The sequence below is a fragment of the Tinamus guttatus genome, unplaced genomic scaffold, assembly GCF_059628265.1.
Source record: "Tinamus guttatus ecotype Peru unplaced genomic scaffold, ASM5962826v1 Tinamus_guttatus_pri_ptg000202l, whole genome shotgun sequence".
Lineage (NCBI taxonomy): Eukaryota > Metazoa > Chordata > Aves > Tinamiformes > Tinamidae > Tinamus > Tinamus guttatus.
Window position 1 is genome coordinate 476531 of NW_028288736.1, and position 25468 is coordinate 501998.

Consider the following 25468-nt stretch of genomic DNA (forward strand, 5'->3'; position numbering starts at 1 on the left):
GCACAACTAGTAGTTTAAAAAAAGAACAAAAAAAACAAAACAGCAACAAAAAAAAAAACAAACCAAAAAATCCCTATACCAAACACCGTCAAATATGGAGAACTGTCTTTACTTATTCCTTCTACAGAACATTATTGGGTCAAGACAGATCCCAGGAGCCACATCAAGAAAAGCATCTAGAGAGAAGCTGGAGTTAAAAGTTGCAGATACTGCCCCATCACCTCCCACAAAACCACCTTACACACTAATTTAGGTTGGCTTCTGTACGACACCAGAGCCCTGTGGGTGCAGCGAGAGACCCAACTCTAACCCACAGCTTCCCTCTAACAATGGGAAGCTCTTCCCCATTTCTTGTCCTCCAGAAGTCTTCCCTCTGGCTAAATAGCTTCTCTCTCTCCTTTTAGATGTAAACATGTGGTTTCCATCCTCCATGTTTCATTGTGGTAGGTTGCCTTTTTTATTATTATTATTTTTTAAAGGACGTGGTCATGTCATCACCCCTTCTCTGATGAGCTTGAAGCCACCGGTTGTACTCAGAAACATTCCCAAGAGGCTGTCGTTGCTCTGAAGGTGCCATTAGGCACTGGCAGCCCACACAGAGGACACCGGCTTGGGACCGTATATGAGGGCTGCAGCCGCCAGGTGTCCCGGCCCCACGTTCAGCGCCGGAGCCCGGCACGGAGCGCCCTGCCCGGCACACACATCCCCAGCAAACGCAGGGAGACGCAAGGGAGCTGGGCGAGCTGCCGGCAAATCAGCACAGAAAGGTTAATATTTGATTAGAAAGGGGGACTGCAGGAAACCACCACACCACCTCCATGCTGCCTTCACAGTAGCTCGACACAGTGCAGAACAAATAAAAACACACCGGGAAAATACCATTAACAGCGACCTCTGTTCAGAAACGCTGCTTGATCTAGAATGAAATTAGGATTTGCCAGTTGTTAACTATAACATGGGTAATGGACAAAGCAATGTTTCACTGTCCTCTCAGTTCGGGACCGAGTATCCTGCTGCTGGCTGAGCAAGGTAACAGTTTAGAGAGTCTCCCGAAAGACACATTCACTGCTCTGCTTCCCATGTCCCTGCAGAGGGGAGGCCAACAAGTTCACCGTCAGAATTTCTCAGCATGGCTAGGAAAGAGCCTAGCTATTTCAGGATGCTTGTAAAGTCAGCCAGCTGAATCTGGGCACTAAGAAACTGCTATATGCCAAGTTTTAGCCCAACACGAATTGGCTCCCCTAAAATGATTCCCCCGAAGGCAAGATTTTAATGACAAGAGCATTACTGGCAAGACAGAGGCATTTGTTTCTCATTAAAAACAAAAGCTGAAAATACTTTTTTTTTTCTTTTAAATCTTCCAGAGGTCTTTAAAAGATCAAATAAAAGGTTCTTGAAACCATCTCTATTATTTCGGATTCTAAATTCAGTGTGTTAAAACTACTCATGACCCAAGTCCTATCCTTCTCCTTCATCCCTCTCTCCTGTCCTTTCTTGGGAGTCATTGATCTCTTCTAGGTAACCCTCCTGCAGGTGCTTCACTGCTGTAAACAAAGCATGTTCTCTAAAGCTAATCGATAACAGGATAAACAGTTCCCAAGCACGTTATTATCTGAACACACGGGCAACCTGCTTTACTTAAATAATCTTTTTTTAAACAGCCAGGACATCTGACAAGACGACAAGCTGTCCTAATGCTGAAGAGCCTTTCCCCAATGATACCATTCGTGCCTGGGCTTTCTGCTCTTACATGTCAGTGCTAAACATGCCCCAAACTATATGAAGGTGCCATCCAAACTCAGCCATGCTCCATATACCACGAAAGACACATACACATTTGGAAACAGAGCCTTATCCTCTAGTTCTGTACATTATGTTAAAAATTCTTCTTTATTATGCTAAAGTAGTAGACTGTGAAAATAAAATTAGCTGATTTGTCCTACATACAGGTCAACCTTAAAAGTTTGCAAGTGACACTTAGAGATAAAGCATAGCACATTAGTCAAATGAATAATTTTTGTTGACTTGCATGTTTCAACAGGAAAGCGATTAATCAGAATGCCTTAAATCAGGCAGTCTATCTACAGTAACAGCTTATGCCAACTTGCTCCATCTTTTAAATAAAGAAAAATGGGAAAACAAGAGCTGTTGACTCTGCAGAATTTGACCCATGCAACATCGAAGGTTTGAACCCGGCATTCTTCCGGTCACAATACAATCGCTGGTGCTAAAGGAATAATCACCTTAGAGTACTGTCTATGAATCAAGTAACCTTGCTTTTGGATGGGCAGCACAAGACTGCTCAGGATTAGGAGGCACAGCCCCTGTTGCTCACCCCTGGAGCAGATTGCTGGCTGCCCATCAGAGCACCCAGTGCCAGCCAGTTCAGGCACACATACCTGCAGGACCTGCCCTCCTGACGAGGCTCCACTAGAGACACAAAACCCACTTATCAGGCACCCGTTTCCCCAGGTTTTGTCTCTGAAGTTAGGGTGGAGGCAGGTTTCTTCCTGCAGCAGCAGAGCTGGAACAGACGTGCTCCATCAGTCTGGCAGTACTAGAATATCCAGCGTGTGGATTATGACAGAGAAAAGGTGGCTGTGTTACAGCTGTGGGCATTAGAAGAGCTTAGGCAGCACCCACTTGCGTAGCAGGAGATCAATAGCTGGTGGCAAGGAAGTTTTATGTGGAAATACATGAGGGCCAAAACACGTGATCATATGCTAGAGGACAAAATTTTTACAGTGCCCCATAATCTCCCTCTTCACCCTCCAAAGAGTTTTGGCCTCCCTAGCTGGGGATCGCCTGCATTTAAAAGACAGGCAGCTCTAGAATTGCTCCATATTACTAGAAATTTACTGTCAAGAGTAGCTTTAAGAACTATTCCCCCAGCCTTAAACAGCCAAAGTAATAGCGCTGTGCAACACACCAAAATCTATTGCTACTGTCCTCAAAGGGCATGTCCATAGAAAATGCCCTTAAATTTGAATGAAGGACACTATCCAATTTAAGAAACAAATGTCTCCTTATTCTTCCACCTCATTTTAAAGGTAGATAAATAGCCTTGTCAGCCAACACCAGTCTACCAAAAAAAGAGACAACTGTCAGCAAACCTCAGAAAACAGAACTTTTCACTGACAAAATTTCAAAGCCACCAGTTTGTTATTTAGATCTGAATCTACATAATGACAAGATATGACAGATTTACAGAAAGAGAGAATAAATTATAATTACTATTCCATGTCAGCTATAGTTAAAAGGATTGCTTTCCCTTCTCAAAGATGAATATTCTTCTTAATAATGTAAGCTTAGCTTTTTTTTTTCCCCTAATCCTACCCAAGTAAAAAAGTCCAAAAAAAAAAAAATCATTTGATTTTCTTTCCCTAGCAAGAAAAAACTGCATTCAATTCAAGAGAAGCACCTTGTCAGCATGAACCTTTAACAGGAAAACTTTATGGTTACTCTAAACTGTGCAGGAATGAAGAAAGAAATGCTCAACTTGCATGTTACAGGTTAGACCCAATTTTACTTTCTTTTTTTCCTTGTTGTTAAATACTAGCCAAGATTATCTCAAACACTACTGAATCCAATCACAGCATCAACATGGTTCAATGCAGGCACATAAACAATTATTTGATCTCTATGAAATCTCCTCCAGTCCCTTCTCTTTCCCAGGGCCCTCTGCCCCTCTCTCACTAAGACTGGGTATTTCCTTGTGCTGCTGCTTCGAGCACCAACACATCAGCGGGAGTCTCCAGGATTTTTCAAGGATATCTTATCACACGGATTAATGCCTAACCGACATATCCATCTACTCGTGAGATACAAATGCCACAAAACAGGTTTCCCCATGGTTTCTCAAAACTGGCACTGTTTGGAAAGCCGCCTTCATAGGATCCCTCTAGAGGAGCAGGATGCAGACAGTAATTAATAATAAAAACAAAGAGCAGCACCAAAGCATGGGCTGCCCTCCGAGCTCACAGGCTTTAACTGAAGGGAGCAGCAGACTGCTGATCCCAGAGAACAACTCCCAGCTCCGGGGCGCATCCCAGCGCGGATTCACCGCTCCGCCACACGACAGGAACACGCGGGTTACGCTCGGCTGCACCAGCGCCCCCACAGCGCCGGGATCCGCAGCCCGGACAAGGACGACACGAGGGGACATTCGCCGTCACCAGGTGCTTCAGGACCACGTGGCTGATGGGACGGCCTGACCGCGCGGGCCCCCGCTCCTGCGACAGCCGCCTCGTCCAGGGACGCGCGGCACGGAGGCTCCGTCCCCCACAACGCGGCGCTTGGCACTCCGTGTTCTGCTCGCACCCCTTCTTTAAAGGGGAGGTGCCAACGGAAACACGGGAACAAGTCCTGAGCAACTGCCACACAGAACTAGCAACACCTGGAAAATCAAAAACCGTGACTGCTGTAGCTTAGCACCCCTGATCTTCATCTGCTCTTTAACTCTGACTGTTAATTACTACTTTCCTTTTCAGGAGAGTGCCCATTAGCTGAAACCAGGCTTTTCCAATTGGTTTTATAGTTTTGTTCAGTCCAGATGGACCCATAACTCCCTTCCCTTCCCCACTCCTCAAAATAAGAAAGTGTCTCTCTCCACAAGAAGCAAGGCAAAATCAACCAACCAAAATCCAAAACAGTTTCAGGGAAGTGGCCTCTTCCCAGACCTTCACTGTGGTCAGCAGCAGGCACCAGGATAGGCAACGACTTTCCTGCTAGGCTGCACAGACACCAACAGGATTTTTTCCCCCAAACCTTCTCACACAGAGAAAAAAAAAAAAAAAAAAAGGACTGGGCCTGCACACAAGCAGCTTTTGAGAACACAAGAATCTCAATAGCCTGGTAATATATTGAATTTGACTCCAAGTTAGCAGCAGGAACCACGTGCCCTTCCTCCCTAGTGAATCCCATCATCGTGGGACAGGAACATCTGTCCCGTCACGAGATCATTCCCCAAACAACCCAGTTTTCTCCTCAACACACTTTGTGAACCAATGCCAATTCTGCTTTACCTTAGCACACCAGCCTCCAAAAGCTGCAGAAAATAATTGAGTGAAGGCTCCTGCCACAGGGACAGGGTGACAGCTGAGAGCTCTAGCAGCACCAGTGATCTGATTTCAACCTGCCACAGAGTAGAGCAACAGCTATGAATTTTATCTAATTATTCAGTAACAGCAAACAGATTACCAGTAATTTACCTGTAGTACACACCTCAGAAAGTAGAATTATGCATAGCAATTTAGAAAAGGATAAATTATATCTTAAAAGATTAACACTCACTTTGCCTGCTTTGCATTCATTCAAATCTTCTGCTTAGAGAATCCTAAGAATGAACTACCTAATGAAAGTAAAGATAAATAAAATCCCATTTCACAAACATTACCTTTTTTTTTTTTTGATGTACTATGTATTTGCCAGCATGTACTCTATCTATAAATCTATTTCAAGGTCACCGTGTAGCCAAGTCTGGTTACGTTAAATATTTTACTTACAATTACACCTTTCCACATCCCAAGCTCTCACAGCAGGTCAGCATTCATGGTTCTCAAGTTTTAAAAGTACAGGCAAACACAATCTCAAAAAATCCCTGCACCAAAACACTGAAGAAATAGTGCTCCTTTCATTTTCTGCCATACCATTTGATAGTTAAAAAAAAAAAAAAAAAACTGCTTCTTTAGAGGAACTGTTAATTCTTTACCCCTAAGAAAGAACCTAGAGATCAAATACGAAAACATTGATGTAGCACCCAAATTTATGGTGCAACAAGGATGTATTTTTGTTCCCAGAAAATTAAAAAAAAAGTTTGGAAAATGAGCAAGACACTCAAAACTAATCAAGAAACAAAGGTCTTCAAACAGAAAATACAGCTTAGCTTTAAATAGCACAGGACTATCTTCAGATGGCTTTCTCAGGCTGTGTAGCCTGACTTGTTAACGACCTTCCTAAACACAAACACATTAATCTACATCAGAGAAAACCTGTCAGAGGAAAAACTGTTAATAGTAATCCAATACAAACAGCAGGCTACTTATAGCTGGAAACCATTAAATGAAAGGCAAAGTAGAACATTCTTATTGCTACGAATTGTCAACAAGAAAATCTGTATGCTCCTTCTACTGTTACCCGCAGCTCCTTTTACTGTCGTAGTGCCCCAAAAGGTGGCTAAAGATTATTACTAAAGATTATTACTAAAGATTATTACTAAAGATTATTACTAAAGATTATTACTAAAGATTATTACTAAAGATTATTACTAAAGATTATTACTAAAGATTATTACTAAAGATTATTACTAAAGATTATTACTAAAGATTATTACTAAAGATTATTACTAAAGATTATTACTAAAGATTATTACTAGCAGAGACACCTTGGGGAAAAAAAATTGTTCCAAGGGAAGAATCTCCTGGAGCCAGAATACTCCCAAATGCCTACCCAGATAGATGTCCTAGGTCGTGCCGAGGTTAGAGGAAGTCCTGCAACTTCCGAGTTTCTGGAGTGATATATCAAAAATTGTGCATTATCATGCATAACACCTTGCATATTTGGCATGCTATGCAAATGCCTGCTTTCATTCAGGTTAAGTATATTTAAAGCTGGGAAAGAGGGAAGAAAGAAAAAAAAAAAAAAAGAGAGAGAGAGAGGTAAGGAAATCTGGTGCAACAAACAGCCCAAAGTACTGAATTGTCAGATGTTTTCTGAGTTGGCAGAAAAAAAATACTGCTAGGTCAAAACACGGCTCATCTAAAGAAAAAAATACAGTCATCCAGGATCCACTCAAAGAAAAAAAAAAGTAAAGAAAAGAGGAAAGAGGGTGGGTTTGGTAGTTTTTATGAAAAAAAGCATAAGGCTGAAGGAGACATTCTTAGAAGCAAGCTACAGATCTTTATACCTATTTAGCACTCAGCCAAAAGTCTATTATAAACCATTCCTAATACAAGAGTTATTTATTTATGCATACATAAATAAAAGCATAAATGACATGATTTTCTGTGATTTTTTTCCTGTCTGTCACTCATCGTATTGCTGAATAGAGGTGTTCTCAGATACCCAGTTTCAAAAGCACATGCTGCACTGAGGTAATAAAACTTAATTATTAACCCTGAGGTCTTTGTTGCCAGGATTTCTGGACTCAATCCAGTCACTATCACTATTTCAGTTTGAAGTTCAGTTTTACTGTAAATTGAACAGGGCCGGGGCGGGGGAACCACTTACATCCAAGTACTGGTGCCATTTATGTCGACTCATATCATCTTCATTTGTTCACCTCTACAGTTTCTCCCTGCTTAGTTTTAAGGACATTTTAAACCTATCCAGTGAAGGGAAGCAAACTCTCCTTGAAAATACTAATATCATGAAGTTAAAGGTATAACCTACTAAAGCGCTTCTTTGTATAAGCAGCATTAGTCTGCTGGCTATTTTTCCCCCTCCATATTAATCCACACTTAGAAATTACAATTGTCATTTTCAACGGCAAACATTTATCTGCTGTATCATTAAGCACAAATTTGGAACAAGAAAATATCTGCAGCAACAATAAGAGACTGTTTGATGAGTTTGTGTCTAACAATTTTCCTCCCCTTTCCCTCCAAAACAAGCCTTACTTTACATGTCTATTTCACTAAGTTAAAACAAAGTAAGTTTTAAAATGTCAAGACATTAGATCTTAATCTATTGCTTAAAACCCACCCTTCATCACATGGAGTGACCCACGTATGATAGAAGTTACTGTAAAGCTCAGCAAACCTTACTTCTGGCAGAGGGTTGGCTGGTTTGGTTAGGATTCCTCCCACATACACAACATTTGGTAGCGTGGGTCTTGGAAACTCTAGTGCTACATCGGTACAAAGCATCCACAGGCTGGATCCATGAACCAAGTCATACATGGACCGTTCCGGCAGAACTTTGTGCTTCTGCATTATCCTTTCATATTTTGGCAGAACCAAAAAATTGACTCCAAATCTTGATATAATATAAACAATGGTATTTTTAATCCTCTCAAACAAGTTCATGCGATCTGTGAGCAGCGAGTTAAATTCTGGAACGTAAGAGAGGGGAGCTGGAGCACCTACTTCTGCTGGATACCAAAGGCCAGTCGAAAAGACAGCATATTTAACCCCTAACAGGTGAGCTATCACAAATCCACACATCTCGTTAGGATCTACCAGGAGCAGGTCAAATTTCTCCTGTTTCAGGATACGCATGAGGTTTTGGTTGCCCACAATCATGTCACAGTTCTTGGAATAGTGATCCAGGATATCAAACAGTTCCAGGGCTGTCAGTCTCCCAGAGAAAATACTCCTCATTTTGGACTGGAGAAAGTCATCCGAGGTGCTGCTATTAAAGATCCCTGGGTATCGCTGAAGTCTATAGTGATTAGATGGAGGAATCTCTCTGCCCTCAGAGAGGAGAAATACTGTCTGGTGACCTTGGTCATGCAAGGCTGAGGCCACAGTCTTGAAAATATAAAGATGGCTTTCAAACATAATTGGCGGCACGATGACGATTTTGGCAGCCCTCGCTATCCCAACAGCGCTCCACAGGAGAACGAGAGCTGGAGTGGACGGCTTCATAGCTGAAATGAAAAACAAAAGCATTACATCAACGGACAACAGACTGGTATGCTACCTGGGAGTTTAACACACACAAAAACAAATGAGATGTTGAGCATGTCTCATGAGCACTAATTACATCTTCCCACCTCAAAATCGTCTTTGTAGCAGTCACAGGGAACTGGAGAGCAGCCACTTGGCTTCTAAGTCTACTTGTAGTGCTCCATGTTAAATAAAATCTGCCCTTTTTCGCCCCCTCCGTTTCCATCTGGCTTGAAGGGGCAGACCAAGACTTCTTCCAATAGATACAGCATTAGTGTTATGGAGCAAGAAAAGCAACCATGGAGTTCGTACCCTCCGTAGTAGAGACTGCAGCTATAATTTCAAGGTGATGCACCCAATCTAAAAATCTGTAAGATCTTAAAGACAGTCCTGACAGGTAGATCTTGCTAGATTTTAGATTATATTTAAAAGCACTGTTGCATTATGGTCATTTTAATATACTGGAGAAATTAAGCATTCCTGAAAGGTGTAAGGATCAGAGACCTCATGCTAAAATTCCTATTGATTCACACATCAGGCACAAAGAACACACTGGGAACGCCACTTCCCTTTCCACACAGAATATAAGGCCTTCTACTACAGACAAACCAGTCCTTGCTCTCTCTACTGGAGCACGTAAAATGCCAAGTGTGACTGGGTTTGTGCTTCCCTCCAGTGAGCACTGCAGTTCATAGTAGTGTTGACACAGCTACCAGCATTTCTACTCCCAGCCCTTGTTGGATCATTGCCCACAGCTTTCAAACTGTAACTTCCTGGTTTGGTTTAAGGATTTTTTTTTTCTATTTTATTTCTTCATAAGCTAATGCGAGTTAATAATATAAACAGCTATTTAAAAAGACAAGCTTTTTTTTTTTTCTTCATTTTTTAACCTTGGACAGACACACGGGGATAGAAAACTGAAGCGTGACAAGAAAACGCTGCCAAACAAGAGCCAATTTCGCCACTCTGAGCTTTCAAAACCATACTTCAGGGAGGAGAGCAAGTGCAGCAGAGGGAGCTGAGATGTTCATGCGAGCATCGCTAACCGCCACCAAAGCACTTTTACAAGCACTTGAGTCAGGACCTACTTAAATCAGCACTTGAGCACATACTCAAGCATGAGTAGCACAATAGCACAGACCTACACGCAGGCAGCTCATGGCTGTAATAGACTTCTGGCTACACAAGGGAGAAGATGACTTTTCTTCACATTTCTGCAAATATAGCCTATAAAAACATGCGTATAGGCTGAATGAGAGCAAAGTGTATCAGAAGCAGGCAGAGGGCACGGCCAGGAGCTCTTGAGGCACTCGGACCCTCTGCAGAGCTGGAGAAGCAAGCGCAGGCCAGACCACGTGCTCTGCCCTTTCCCTGTGCCAAACCAAACCCAGAGGGAGGCAGGAAGCCGGCTGCGGCATCCTGCACACGAGCACTGCGGAAACGGGTAACCTCCCTACTCATCATCTCCCACATCTTCCTACAGGACAGTCTTATATTCTTCCTAAAAAACTGTTTGCAATTTTTTTTGTAATAGGGTATGGATTACCAGGTTACCATTACAGCACCGTCTATTTGTATTGCTGCGATGCAAAATTTTGCTTTTTGAAAGATGTCCTAATTTTCTCTCAGCCCAGCTTTGTAAGCAGCTTGACTCTAACACATGGATGAGCACACACCCATGGAGTCTAAGTGAATCTAGAGAACTACCACAAAGCACATAGACTATTTTAATCATATTTATCATGTGAAAAACTATTTTACTTCTTCTGAAGTCTCCTCCATACTTGTCTTCAGAAAGTTTCAATGGTGCATGGTGGATTACCAGCCATCACAGAGAATTCTGTCAGTTTTAAGCATCATCAGCAGTTCTTTGAGTGCATGCACATGTTTATATAAAAATAATAATAATAATTCAAACAGGGACACATCAGTTGTCTCTGGCAAAAGAGCCCCACTGCATTTAAGATGAATCATAAAATCTTACAGTTTCCATAGGCAGGTAATAAAGAATTGAACCACAAGAGCTGACTGAAATCCCCACAGCACCAACACATTTGGGGTTGAAGCAGCATCGGCTGATGCACACTAAAAAGCTTCACATACCTGTAGACAGTATACTTGCAAATTTAATTTTTATTTTAATGCATTATTATCTGACATGAAATTCAGATTAAGTTATAAAGTTGCCTCAATTAGTGTCAAGATGGATCATCACCTTCAATGCAAGTATTAGCAGCTAAACTAACGAGCAACCATATTCCTACTCCAAGGAAGTTGGGGGAAAGGAATGCAGCATTACTACATCATGGCAAACAGCTTTACTCACCTCCTGATCTATAGTTTTTGTAAAACTCTATCAGCTTTGAGATAAAGAAAACTTTTATGGTTATTTTTTAGGCTTCTAGCACAAGGACCTGACCTGCTTGTTTGCTGTATATGATAACTTAAGCATTCACTTTCTTCAGAAGTGAGCATAGAATCATAGAATAACACAATGCTTAAGGTTGGAAGGGACCTCTAGAGGTCATCTAGTCCAACCCCCTGCACACGCAGGGTCACCTAGAGCACGTGGCACAGGACTGCGTCCAAGCGGGTTTTGAAGATCTCCAGAGAAGGAGACTCCACAACCTCTCTGGGCAGCCTGTTCCAGTGCTCTGTCACCCTCACCATTAAAAATTTTTCCTTAAGTTCATGTGGAACTTTTGGTGCTTCAAGCACCTCCAAAGCGTTCATATGTGAGGGGACGGAGGGATATAGATTTGGCTAAACTGCACAATTGGTACAAACAAGCCATACTTCAACAACCATCTTCAACAGGGCTCCGCATCAGTGGAGGACACCCCCACCAGAAGGGGGAAGAACTGTTTGTTTTTAAAACAGGTTCTTCAATGAAATAGTCAAGAAAAGCCATCAAACTGGGGAAAAAATATTCATTATGATCTCTTCACACGACATACATTCTCACGGTATTAAGCTACTGCCTCTGTCAAAAGCAATGACATTACAACACCATGAAGGAGGCAGAGGGTTGAGGAATTTACAACCATTTAACATTTCAAGCAGCAAGAGGAACCAAAGGTAGCAGAAGCTCCAGGGCTGGTCACAACCTGACAGGCTGCCAGGTGCAGGAATCCCATGCTGTACTTTGATCTCCTTATCTGATGGAGGCTAAAAGCACATCATGTCTCAGTGATGGGGCAGACACAATCCCGAGCCCTAGGGCACATTTTCCACAGGTTAGGTTACCTGCTTACCAAGCAAAGCCCCAGCTCTACCACCTTAAGCAGAGTGGAAGACCACAGCATCCAGCCCAGTAGACAGCAAGGTTTTTAATGAGAACAGCATAAAATATTTTCCTGTTTACAAAGCTACCACAAAACATGATTTCCAGTATGAAAATCTGTCAACATAATGCTGAACAATTTAGAAACTTAATTTTCCTGTAATGCAGTGCATCTACATTGAAGAGATGACACAACCTTCTTCCCTCAAAGTCTGTAGCTTGGGTTATCTTCACTACTCAAAACTGACTTGAAAAACAGGTTTCAAAATGCATTATACAGCTCCTTTTCAATGCAAGTATTTTTTGCAGGGACAGGAAAACATATGCATAGTACCTACCAAATCATAGTCCCATTAAACACGTGAAACTGTTAGAGAGGAGCCTGGTAAATGACGTTTTCTTGAACTGTGAAATATGGCACTGATCTTAAATGGGACCGAGTCCAAGGCACCACCTTTGGCAGCAACATCTCAGATGAAGCCCCACAGGATCAGGCCTTGGCCACCAGAACGGGGGAGCCGGAAAGGTCTGAATTGTGGCACAAATGAGGGCAGCCCTACAGCACGGAAGGGCACAACTCCTATCTAGCCCATGGGAAGAGAGAGATAGGTGTTCAGTGGCAGCATGAAGATAACACATAAGGCAAGCTCAGCTCAGCACTCAGTCCCATGCTTCAGAAAGGGCCAGAAAATACTCTCTGAGCACGCTAGATATTTGTACTAAGAGAGCAGCTGGCACAGGCGTATTTGACTGGGAATTTCTGACTCTCAAAAAATCCCTAAAAGCAGTTAATATCTACCAGGGTCTGAGGGTAGGCAAAGGCAACTTGGGAGAGGGCAGGGCTCAGTCTGAAGGCAACTCATCCACAGCAAACCACAGGCCTTCTCTCCACACTGGCACCATAGCCCAGTAGTTGGAACCCAGAGGAAAACACAAAACACACACCCAGATAACTGAAAAGCATCAGCACCCAGGGCCATTGCTCTGTGCTCCTGAATGCTAGGAATTTGAATTAGAAGGAACTCTCAACTTTCCTTAAAGAGAAAAAAGGATACAAAGCCCAAAGCCAGAGGATGAGATGTCTCTAAGACGGTTGCTATATTAACATTTTCTGCCTTTGATTATATTTCACACTTGTCTTCATGAGCTAAGATTTTTTTTTTTTTTGACATGCAAGCCATTTTATAGCAGAAGGCCCAAGAAGAATGAGAAAAATGGAACAGGGAAAACAAACAAACAAACGAACAACAAAAAAAAACACCACCACCACAAAAAACTTTCTAATGTTTAAAAAGTTACTTGGATAATTTTCACTCAAACTAAAATACTACCATTAGGGCCAAAAAGCCCTACAAGAAATTAAGAGTATGGAGAAAAAGTTAAGGGGTAAAGAGTAGTAAAAGCAACTGCCGCCTGTAAGCGGTTCACCTATTGGAGCACAGCAAGACAAAGTTAAATATTAAAAAACACTAGGATGTTAAACATTAAACCTATTCCAACGGGTTCTCACAAAGTTAATTACCTACATGTGGCTTTTCCATTGAAATATAAGATCCAAGATTAAGAGCCTTAATGCCCATTACAAAAAGCCAGGCACACAGAGTCATGTTTTCAGCTGCCCTTAAAGAGAGGTCTAAATCCCATCCTCCCCTTTTTAAAGGCAATATTCTCCCAGCCTTCCAGAAAGACGGAGCAGGATCTTGAACTAAAAATGCAACTGTACAGAAGAGTAATCAGTGACTTAAAAGAGGGTTGATATTAAAAGAAATAAGAAAGTGCAGAAAGGCCTTGAAGAACATTTCACAAGAAAGTCTCATAAAATTTATATAGCCAGTTTTACTGCTTAAATGGATACTGTAAAACTGAACTAACACTACTTTTGTATTTCAGCCTTAAAAATGGTTTATTTCTTAATTTGAAATATTCATTAGCTTATGGTAACACTCAGTCACAGTACTGAAATGTATGCCAAACCCCTAACCACTTTTCATTAAATCTTATGGGCTTTTCTCCCCTCTCTTCCCCCCCACCCCCACCCCTTCCCACAGCTTTCTACCATGAATTTCCTACTCAGGTAATATTTTTGAACTTCACAAATAACTATTTTGATTTCAAGCCAGGAATACTATTTTTGATGTTTTGAGTGCAAGCTCCAGAAACAAAACTCACTTTCAGATGCCCTAAGTACACAACATAACTCAAATCCTAGCTTTAAGGATTTTTATTCAGAAAACAGTTCATATGTAGCCGCAAGTTACTGTATATACGCAGTACTTTTTAATGCACTAATAGACAACAATCATAACTTCCAAAGAAACAAGCAAGTTTTTCAGAGTCTACATGCTACGATACAGCCACCTTTATTTTTCCTTCCTCCCCCCAGATATTTTCCAATCTAGTAGCATCTCTAAACTCGTCAGCCTTTGCTGACCGTGCTTGGACAGCTCGTTTGCAAGGCAGGCGCCTGCGTCTTGCAAGTGCCCTTCACACCACAGGGCAGCACTGCACTGACAGCAGATGAGCAATCTTTCCAGTCACTGATCGCTCAGCTCTTGCTACAGGGCGCGACGGGGTTGTCCTGCCTGTTAGCAGTTCACTACACAAAACTTTGTATTTCCAAAAAGAGAAAAAAACCCTGCTTGTAAAGCTCAAACTGTTCAAAATTCTCCATTAGCGATCTGTACTAAATGGAACGAAAGTTAGAAAAGCAGAAAACATAAAAGGAAAATGTTTTGTAACTAAACTTGCAATAGAAGTTTTAGATGCAACGCCATTTCCACACAGGGAAACCGCTGTCCGGGATGCCCTCGAGGGCAGTGACCTTGCAGAGCAGGTTGCTTTTTAGCACCAAGCTCAGTTAACCAATCTGCTCATATCTGAGGTCAAAAATGAGAACCGTAAGAGGCACACCAGACAGCCCATTCTTAATAAAAATGAACAGTTAAAGAAAAGAAACAGACACATATCTATTCTCAATATTGGAGCACAAGACAGTTCAAAAAAAGGGATTGCTGCATCCCCTGATTTACAAAGACCAGTTCTGAACTGCCTATTCAGAGCGCCATTGATAGGTGAAAATTTGTTTGCCTTCGCTGTCATTAAACACAGTTTTATGGGTGAAATATGGCATCCAATCTTCACAGACTTGTAAATGCTAAAGCAAATACAGGACCAAGCCCTGCAAAGCTTGAACATGACCAAAGGCCTTTTAAGTAAGGCATTTTTATCAAGCCTAAGATGGCACATGAAGAATAATTAACGAGAAGCACTTGCATACAAGTCTGACACTGAAAAAGGGGAAAAAAAGAGATCCTGAAACAAATCAAGTGTTATCCAATATAAATTACAGGATAGTTCAATAATAAGATGCTTCATAAACCTTAAATAATCAACTATTACATTGCCTAGGAATAGACTCTGATAACAAGTTTTGCAAAAACTTGGGGCTTATATTCTTAAGTTTTTCCTGTGGTAGATCTTGTTACAAATTGCAGAAGTAGGGCATGCTTTGATTGTTATTTCGTGTTGCAATGGTTTAGATAAGTAGGAAAATTTGGATTTTAAGTAGGGGCTGCTCCTACTTCAACCAAATGTAGGAATGGAGAAACCAAGTGCACTTATGCAAGGACAAGGCTTTGGGATTTCCTTTGCACGTCTTCTTGAACTACAGTCTTCTATCCAACAGCTGAAGTACTCCCACGGCACAGAAATACTACAGCTACAGATAAAAGAAAGAGGAAACATTTATAAACATTATGATTTGGCTGTCAGCATCCAGAGAGCTACGATGCTATTTACACTCTAGAAGCAGTGAAGGAGGTATAAAGAGATTCAATGGGTTATGCAGATCTATGAAACTCTTCTCAACTGCAACGTAACTGTATAGTAAGTTTCAAACACAGGATTTTATTTCAGCCTTAGTATTCAAAAGCTGTCCAGAAGCTACATATATTTCTGCGAAGGTGGTGAAATAAGTGTTACATTTAGCACACAAATAGTATTTTCAATAGATATGTTCATAGACAGATCTTAGAAAAAAATACACAGAAACAAAACTCTTACAGAAGAGACCTAGGGTCCTGCTACTTACATGAATAAGTAATAAAAAATAGGTAAAACACTCCTACTAGCACTTCGGCATAGCTTTCTGAAAGAACTGCTTTAAATGCACCTTTATGGCTATAGAATCCTTATAAATATTCAAAGAGACAGCATATGAACTTCTGAATTTTTACACCAAATCACTTACAAACCACAGTAAGACCTGCATACTTTCTAGTGATAGTATTGCAATATTGATAAATCAGTCAAGAGATTTACCTGAGGATAAGTGATATTATACTTCAAGTATAATTAAATGCCTTCATTAGTTACGAAAGTGCAAAGACATTCTCCTATACAGAAATTCCATTTCTTCACTCTCCTAATTCACTACACCTGAACACACAAAAATATCCACATAAAAATATATATTTTATTGAATGCCAGTGTTGTACCAGTATCTGTTTTCAAGATTTAGTCCAAGTAAATGTGCACGAGTTGCACAGGATATAAGTTCTTTATAAAACACTTATGCTAACAGGCCTACCATGTAAGTCAGTTAATATATTTCTTCGAAAGAACTATTTTCACCAAATAAAATAGAAGGGGTAAGGAGAGCAAGGTCTCTGACAATAGGAACGAGGTAACTGAAAGTTATTATAAACCATATGCCTTTCACCTTAAATACTAGGGATACAACTTGCAAATATTGTTTTAGAAAAGACAGTGTTTGCTGATATACTTGGGCACTACTTCACAACCTCCTGCAAGGCCTGGTCCAGCCTGGCAGCACTGCGCCAAGAGGAACCTGCCCTGCCTCGTGCCAAGGCTGGTGCGGACAGGCACTGGCGACTGGCCCCAGCACCTCCAACATCCCCACGGTGCCCCCCAAAGCAGGGACCCCGGGGAAGGCAGCGCAGAGACCCGCAGCACCCCAGCTCAGCCAGGCAGGAGCTCCCTGGCTGGGGGCCCAGGGCAGCACCTCGCCGACCTCCGTGTCCCCAGGGACGCTCTGGCATCAGGTATATCGGTCTGTGCGCAACGTTCCTCAGACTATGGAGGGCTACACAAAACGGTCCTCAGGCTGCTCCAGCCATTTTGCAGAAGAGCACAACCTTTAAAAAAAAAAAAAAAAATCACTAGGGCCGAAGGGCCTGCCTAAACGCCAGGGCAGGGACTTGGGAGTTGCCTACCTCAGCACCGCTGCTGCTGCCTGGTGGAGCTGCCTCCATCACTCCAGAGGCCTGTCCTCTGCTAGCAGGGAGGAAGAGGAGCCCCCAAACCCCTTCTTCCACCCCAGCAGCAATTGGATTGAAACTCTAAGTATCCAAAGGAAAAACAAAACTCCAAAAAACACAAAACCAAACTAGTCATGGTGCGGGGCTGGTATTTGGCAAGAGGACTCCTTAAAGCACAGCCTGAAGAAACTGCAGTGCACAGTTTTCCAGGGAGCTTCATTTGTTGCTGCAGCAACGAGGCTAATGTTATATACCACAATCCTAAAAGCGTAAAATTTGCCTCCTAAATAGGCCTTGGGATCGGAAGCAATACATCATTCTATCCCTATCAAACACTTTGCTGGAATTATAGTTTAACTTCACTAGCAGGCTAGGGGTGCCTCATCCGTGGCTGGGTCGTTGCAGCTTGGTACGAGCTATCTCCATGTCACCCCATCACATGACACCAGGAGGCGCTGAATGAGCCGCTTTGTTCCCTCGCTGACCTCACCCTAGAGCCAATAACTACATTTGCGCGAGTGGCACAAACAGAATCACAAGGTTCACAGCAGCACGTCGGCCCCGCACCGCAGCGGGAAACTCCTCCGAGGCCAAACGCCTGCCTTAGGGATGCTCACCTCTCACTCAGCTCCCTTTAGGTAACCGCACTGCCCAAGACCCTGCTCCACACCCTGCTCAGCACACACATCCTTGGCACCATTTGCTTCTGCTTCCAAACGTGTATTTGCACCCTTATCCCGCCCCCCGCAAACTAAAGATTAAAAACAAATTGTTGCTTTTCACCTTCAAATTAGCTTTTTGTTTAATTTGAAGTACTTCTCAGTAATTTTTTTAATGCTGTATAATTGCTTGTATAATTGCTTCACTCCATATATAATTTCATCCTCTGGGGTTCTCATTTTAAAAGCAAAATAACACCACCTATTAGAATCAGAAAGCATAAAAACCCTTCAAGACCTTTCTTAAAAAGCATCAGACCCACTCCCTTTTATTTCCAGTAGCTTTATAAGCTGTTAAGATATACAGAGACTTACTGACAATTTCTAATTCCAGTAATGGTCTAGGACTGGGTTATAACTTCAGTAAGTAAAAGGTATAAGCACAGGACTTTTTTAAAAATAAAATTGAAGTCATTTTTGAGAGAGAAAAAAAGAGAAAATATTAAGGAATAAAACCAGACAGATGCCAAAATTCTGGAAAGTCAAGATAAAGGTGTCTGAGCGGCTCTAGGATCAGGATTCATGGGAGTCAGTCTGGGTGTAAAACCAAACCACAGCACTGCGCACCCAGAGGCAGCACGCGTCTGTTCTAATCAGATCCTCTGCAACACGGGCAACTTTTCCTCCATGTTTGGAAAGCACCTATAATTTTACAAACACTATAAACAGTTATCAGTAATGCTTATGTATAATAAAAATAAGTTCTCTTCATCAATACAGTAGTAATGGAGACTATCATGTTATTACGGAAATAACAAAAAACGTAATAATAACCAGTGCAAGATTGAGGGTTTTTTTTTTTTCCAAATAAAACTGGAGATTAAAGTAATTTGGCATTTTCCCATCCTCTTGATGGTGCTTTAACGAAAATAAAGCTAACTGATAAAGAAGTAAAAACAAAAAGACACCGAAGTAGCATAAGGTAGAATAATTGAAGCATTTATCACCATCAAAGGTTAAACACTGCAGTTTTAAGTCACACTTTTTAATAAGACACAGGGTGTACCAGACCTTTGAAAAAGAAAAAAAAAATCTGATAAGCATCAACTATTCTTGAGTGAGTTTTCACGTAAGTATTCATAAGATTTAAGCAGCTCTTTTATAGAGTTCCAGGACACAGAAGTACTGGACACCCCACAGAGCAGAGCGGCCTTTCTAGTCGTGTTGTGGGAAGAAAGAAAAAAAAATAAAAGAAAAAAGCACACACACACACATTTTCACTTCAGAGCCCTGGAAAGGGTAATTTGTGCAAACAAGTTTTTCTATAAGCATTTTATGGTCATTTTCTTCCCAAGGATCCTTCCATGCCTGACGATCAGAGACTAAATATTCAGACACACACCTCAAACCTCAGTTTCTGTGATCTTACCGAAATAACGTAGAGACAGGAAACAACCTTCTCCCAAGGATCAACCAGACTTAAACAAGGACCTAATTCTGCAACACATCTTTCTTCGGGTGTCCAAAATCTGACGAAATGCCCCAAGGACCATTAGGGTCTGACACAAACCTGACTTGGTTGGTCCGGTGCCTGGAACTGGGCAGCAACCTGACAGGACAGTGGTTTTCTAAAAGATCAGAGACGAGCACATATTCCAGTTCCCTATCTTCGCCACTCCACCCACCTTCCTGCTTAGCCGGAGAGCCGAGTTCCCTGGCAGCAGCCCTCCGCATGAAAAGCCCTTCAAGGCGGCTGTGGCTGCACCCATCCAAGTCCAATGTCCACGCACACCCATGCTATAAAAAAAGAAGTATTTTTCAACACCTGCTTACATCATGACAAGCTGGCAGAACTGGCTTCCCAAACAAACCTACAAAATCAGCATTTAACCTGAACACAGCATCTACATTCTCCAATAGCAACCCTATAAATAAAGGAAAGAAATATTAATAATCTGAAGTGGATAGGGCTGGAAAACCTCTACTATAGCTCAAGAACAGCTGCTAAAGCAACAAGTGAAAAACAAAGAATTAAATATTCATTTGAAAGGGTATTTTGATACACAATTTCCAACAGTACGTAAAGCTTAAGCATTATGGCACAACATCTCATCTGTTTGCACTGTTATCCCTTTACACATTTCCCATGCTTCATCTCAGACAAAAAGATTTAATCAATACATGCGGAGAGGGGCAAAAAGAGCCAGGTTACGTCTGTGAAACAAACGAAAAGGCATAAACCAAACACATCTTAATCACTTCAGCAAAAGATGCAGCAACAGGAAGGGAGTATGGCTGCAATGGGGTAGCGCAAAGACGTCCCGAGCGCCCAGGAAGGCGGGTCCAGGTTCCCTCCCACCAGCCGTGCTGCTGGGGTGGGCACTCATGGGCTTGCCAGCTCCCCCTCCTGCTTTATCTCCAAGCCACTCATACACCTACACCACGTTTAAGTTCTTCCCTATGGAGAACAGGGCTCTGGCCCAGCCTCCTGTTCCTCGCGCGTGGTTCATGTAGGCAGATAGGCTGCTTTGATCCTTGTCACAGTGAAGCTAGGGAAGACCTGATTTCTCCACAAATTTGAAAACTCCTCATTTAAACATTGAATTGGAAAGAGATTAAGTGCTCTGGAAAATAAAGTTAATGGTAAGTGAATAAGAGCACAGGAAAGGTGGCTTTTCTAACACAAATATTTCTACCTTTTATTGAAAGCTATTACAACTCTTCTTCAAAATGGCTGTATTTTAAGAACCAGCACTCTAAACTACAAAGACTTATTCATTTGGTTTAAGTGGTACCAAGCTTTTTTTCCAATTGCAAAATGAAAACAAAGAAACCCCCACACAACTCAGCTATAAAGGTATTTAAATAAAACACAGCAATAACTAAGTCTTTGAAATGAATTACAGAACTCGTTTCAAGGATGTAAGTCATTGTTTGAAGGTTGTGCTACAGCTAACCACTCAATCCACCTATGGATTAAACCCTATGGTTGTGGATTTACAGTGAAAACAATTTCACTCGTAGTATCTTAAATACTCTCAGGTATTCAGAAGGTCATCCACCCTTTTAAAGTTACTAACTCCTCTTAAATTCATTAGAACAACCTCTACCAGGCTTCAAGGGATGGCTTTGTTTTGTTTTTTTTTTTTTTTTCTTTAAACATTGTTTTGGCAGGGCATGGAGGCTCATTTTCAATCCATTTCAGAACCTGCAGCTGGCCCAAGATTTACCATTAAGTTTTCCTCTTACCTGCTGATGATATTCTGAAGATGGGAGGAAAAAAAAATCAAATCTAAGTTATTGATTTCTTGTGAAGCCATCCATTCAGAGAAAAGATCAGCACAGAGCAAAGAATGAAAACAGTATTTGCTCCATTACACAAGTGCATGACAGCAACTGTACTGCTTAAGGGAAGTCGTGACAAATAGGAGATCACAACATTTTGTAACCCTAAGCTATGTAACTTAGAAAACAAATGCCTATCTTGTTTTTCATTCGCCTTCTAGCCCCTAAGTCATACCTGTTATGTTAAGCTTATTTGGCAAGTTTGCAAGAATGTCATGTTTTGCAAATATATTTTCCATTAAAAATAACTTTTCTGAAGACAGACATCTTTTGAACAGGGCTCTCCCCCCACACCTTTTTAACACCTAAACTAGAAGGTTCAGCATTTGGCAGTGATGTTGTATGTGGCCCTTAATCCCAGGTGCAGTTGATTACATGTGTTGTCTCTAATAACTAAACAGATGTTGAATTATTTCATAAAACCCTAAGTCATCTTTCCCTTATTCAGAAATTAATATAGTTTATATGACAAGTTCTTAAAATCAGTACGAATTTCAAAAGTTTCCAAAAGAAAGGAAAAACTCATCCAAAAAATCCTAAACATACAATTAGAAAACATTACAAAGCAGAAAACTGAAGAAATGGTAAGGTACCTGCATTAAAAATAGTGATGCGCTCCTGTGAAGTACTCTGTACAAATCTACAAATGAATTTAAAGACTCCTTACCTAAAAAGAGTGTTCATGGTGCCTCACACACTGGGTACTTAAGATATACGGACCCCAGACATTATAGGTCACAAAACACTGGAAACGTTTTCACCAACAGTTCCAGAACCCTTTAGCGTCACAAGGGCTGGAATTTCACCCCAGACATAACTGCCCTGGTGATGGGGGACACATACCTCAAGACAGGCAGAAGTATATTTAAAGTGTTCTAGTATATTTTGCTTCTTGAAGGAACAGGAGAAAGAACCCTCTCAGATACCTATTTATAAATAACATTGATCTGCACAAGAACAACAATTTTCAGACCAAAGTTATTCTCTTACAGATTATCAGCAAGGAATTTATTTTTTTAAGAAAGGACAAAAAAAATCCAAGCAAAAGAATGAGCCATTTCAAATGCTTTCTAACACTCCAGTATGTCTCAAACACTAAATCGATTCTGTTCTTAAATATCACCCTATATAATACTACACAACAGCAATAAAAGCATTTCTGTCAGGCTTAGAATGTACAGAGAAAAGCTTTTTCATTTAGTAAACGTCTCGAGTATGTTCTTACAGCAAATGTCTCAATGGCTTTTAATGCTGTAGTGTGATTTTCTAGTCAATAATTGACAAGAGACTCATTCAAGATGGAGTAGCAAAACTGGATTCTTGGTGCTATTCTAACAGAAGCAGACCGAGCAAAACAGCAGTGGGGGAAGAAGAGCGTTAAAAGGCCCAACGAAGCAAAAGGAAAGTAGGTGCAGGCAATAAAATACAGAGCAGTTCAAGTCTGGAGCTGCGCAACTCATTGTTTGAGAGGAGCATTGGAAAATCCATCAAGTCAGAGCAAGAACTTTTATGAGAGTTACTGGCATAGCTAACTGCAGAACATTTCTGAAGTAGGTATGAGTCTCCGCCAGTACAGAGGGAAAGGACAGACACAAAATTATTCTCAGCGATGCTCATCCATGGATGGGGCTTATAACACTACCTTCTTATGCAAGGCCTGCACATGCAGTAAAAATTACCAAGAGAAACTCTGACAATAGTAAATTTATTTTTTTTCCCTATTCCTGGAAGTAAACATATTCCTAGAAACACGCCAACTCAACCCACAGCAAACGTTACAACATAAGGAAGTGTACGCAGGTTGCCTTAATTCCTCCTTACAAACTAATTTAAGTATGATGCCATGATCCCTCTCCTTAGCATTCACTTACCAACCCAACAGGATTCTTCCAGATGAGCCAAGAAACAGAGTTAAAATTGATTTAACAAGACCTCTATGCATTTTAAATATATTAAGCAAGGCATTACATTCTGCAGATGTCATCAGGAGTGCCACCTTTAATTTCCCTAAACAACTACGAAAACATGTATGTTTACTACAAGTTCCCAAAATGGAATTATGACAAAATCCTGCCCTGAGCACAGGCCAGGCACAAATTCAATGGGAGGCTGCAACCATCACCGATGAACTACAACAGCTTGCAGCCGTTCAACAAGCAGAAGCTGCCACCAGCATATAAAACGAGGCCACCGTGCAGCAATGGTTGCTCAGTGGATGCAGCTGCCACCAGCCCGTGCACAGGTGAGGCAAGGACACTGCTGAGTTGACGTGTCTCGGCCCCCACGCACGGGCAGCGATCATCTTCAAGACTTGCTCCAACCTCTGCCTCCTTACACAGTTTCTCCATCCAAATCGTGTTTTACGAGAGCCTTAAGTGCTCCAAAAATAGGGTATTTCACAAAATATTTTAAACACGATTCTCCCCTTAGAGTCTGTATACTTAATAGACACATATCACAATAAGAAAGTCATTTTCCTTTCTTGTTTCATGCAAAAAAAAAAAAAACACTAAAAACTTCTCGTTACTGGTAAATTTCATGTAAAAGTCCAACGTAATGCAAGCACTGGATTATGACCAAATACTCACGTCCTAGCACATATAACTCACACACTTTCTCTACGAAAATATGTTCACAAGAGTTTGTCATGTCTGAAAGAATAGTATGGTCTGAACATGAGCTCGTTTGTATTTTAAAAAAGAAGTCACCGCAGTATCTGGTTTGGATCACTGACTAATGCAAAAGACAAAAAAGTGAAGATTAATTGTGTACTACAGGGTGTTGATGCCATAGAACTAGCTCAGCTAAAAATATAAGTGGCCTTGTCTTGACCACTGTTTGGGAAGTCAGGCAGGCAGGTTCAGATAAGGAATGCAATTAAGCACAATTTTAGATTAGATGTCTCAAAAAAAAAAAAAAAGTAATATTATGTGAATTATTCCCAAAAATCCTTTTAGTCTTAGCAGTGAAGTATTATAAAAACAAAACACTACTTTCAATGTGTTTGGGAGTGAGGGGGAGAAGAGATGCTTAAGAAATTACTATTGAAGTTACCCACTGCTGCTCATTCCTAGGCAACTTCAGCAACTGTGCACGGCACAGGGCGCATTTCCAACGACTCCTCACTGCGCTGAAGCCAGCTGTTCACACGCTGACGGTACGCGACAGCGGACGGTACCCCTAGCATCTGCTAAGGGCCGACATTTTCCTCGCAATCCGCGGCCGGGCGGCATCGCGCGGGGGCGGCCGCGCACGGAGCCGCAGCGCGGCCCGCAGGGCGCCGGGGCCTGCGGCGCTGCCGCGCGCCAGGTAACGCGCGCGCCGCCGCCAACGGCCGCCGCAGAGGTGGCGGCGCGGCGGCCCCGCTCCCGCCCTGCCCGGCGCCCACCTCCGCCGCCCGCCTCCCGGCACCAGTAAGTGCCCGCTGCAGCGCCAGCCACGCCGCGGCCTCAGGGCACCTGCCGGGCCCGGCGCACCTCGGCAGGACAGCGGCTGTTACCCGCTTCCCCTCTCTCCCCCAAAATTCCTCCTCCCCCCACAGAGCCGGCCCGTGCCCACTTTGGGGGAAAAGGCAAAGTCCTTTTTCTTTTATTCCTCTCCGCCCTTCGGCGCAGGTATGAGACCCCTCAGCGCCCGCCGGGTCACGGCGTCCCCGGTGCGGGGCACGGCGCCCCGCGGCCTCCCGCTCCCCTTGCGGCTGCTGGCGGTGCCCGCCGCTGCCCCCGCCATGGCGCTGCCTCCCGCCCCGCCGCGCCGGGGCGACGCCGGGCGCCCAGGACTGCCCCTGCACCGGGCGGGGAGGGAGCAGGACGGCAGCGACGTGAAGCCACAGCCACCCCCCGGCGCCCACCTGCCCCGAACCTCCCCGCCGCCCCGGGAGCTCCCCCTTCTCACCTGTCCCTTCAGGGCCGTCCCTGCGGCTCTTGGCCCCTGGCGACGCGTGGGAGACGAGGGCAGGTCGCGCCGCGCTGCCCGCGGCGCCGCTCGCCGCTCTTCGTACGAGCGGAGCCCCCTGGAGCGGAGCGGAGCGGGCGCGGGGGCTGCGCGGCTCCGTGCCGAGCGGCCCGAGCGCCTCCGCTGCGGCGCGGGGCCCGCCTCGCCCTCGGCGCGGGCTGCGCTGCACCTGCTGCGGCCCCTGCGGCAGGCGGAGAGCGGAGCGCAGGGGAGGGGAGCGGAGGGAGCCTCGCTCGCTCCGTCCTCCTCAACTTCGCATCACTCCGCGCTGCGCCCGCTCCGCTCCCCCGCGCGGCCACCCCGCCGGGCGCACCACGGGCGCTGCTCTGCCCCGGCGGGATG

At 43.0% G+C, this 25468-nt stretch overlaps 1 protein-coding gene across 1 annotated transcript in view; it reads right to left on the minus strand.

The window, feature by feature from the left end:
• UGT8 (UDP glycosyltransferase 8) overlaps positions 1-25110 on the minus strand; it is a 41569-nt gene extending 16459 nt beyond the window's left edge. Inside the window, exons 1-2 of the mRNA XM_088523994.1 lie at positions 25067-25110; positions 7764-8587 (exon numbers count right to left, since the gene is read on the minus strand). Of these exons, the coding sequence (XP_088380120.1) occupies positions 7764-8585 (822 nt within the window). The 5' untranslated portion in view covers positions 8586-8587; positions 25067-25110. The remainder of the gene's footprint in view (positions 1-7763; positions 8588-25066) is intronic.
• Between the last annotated feature and the right edge of the window lie 358 nt (positions 25111-25468).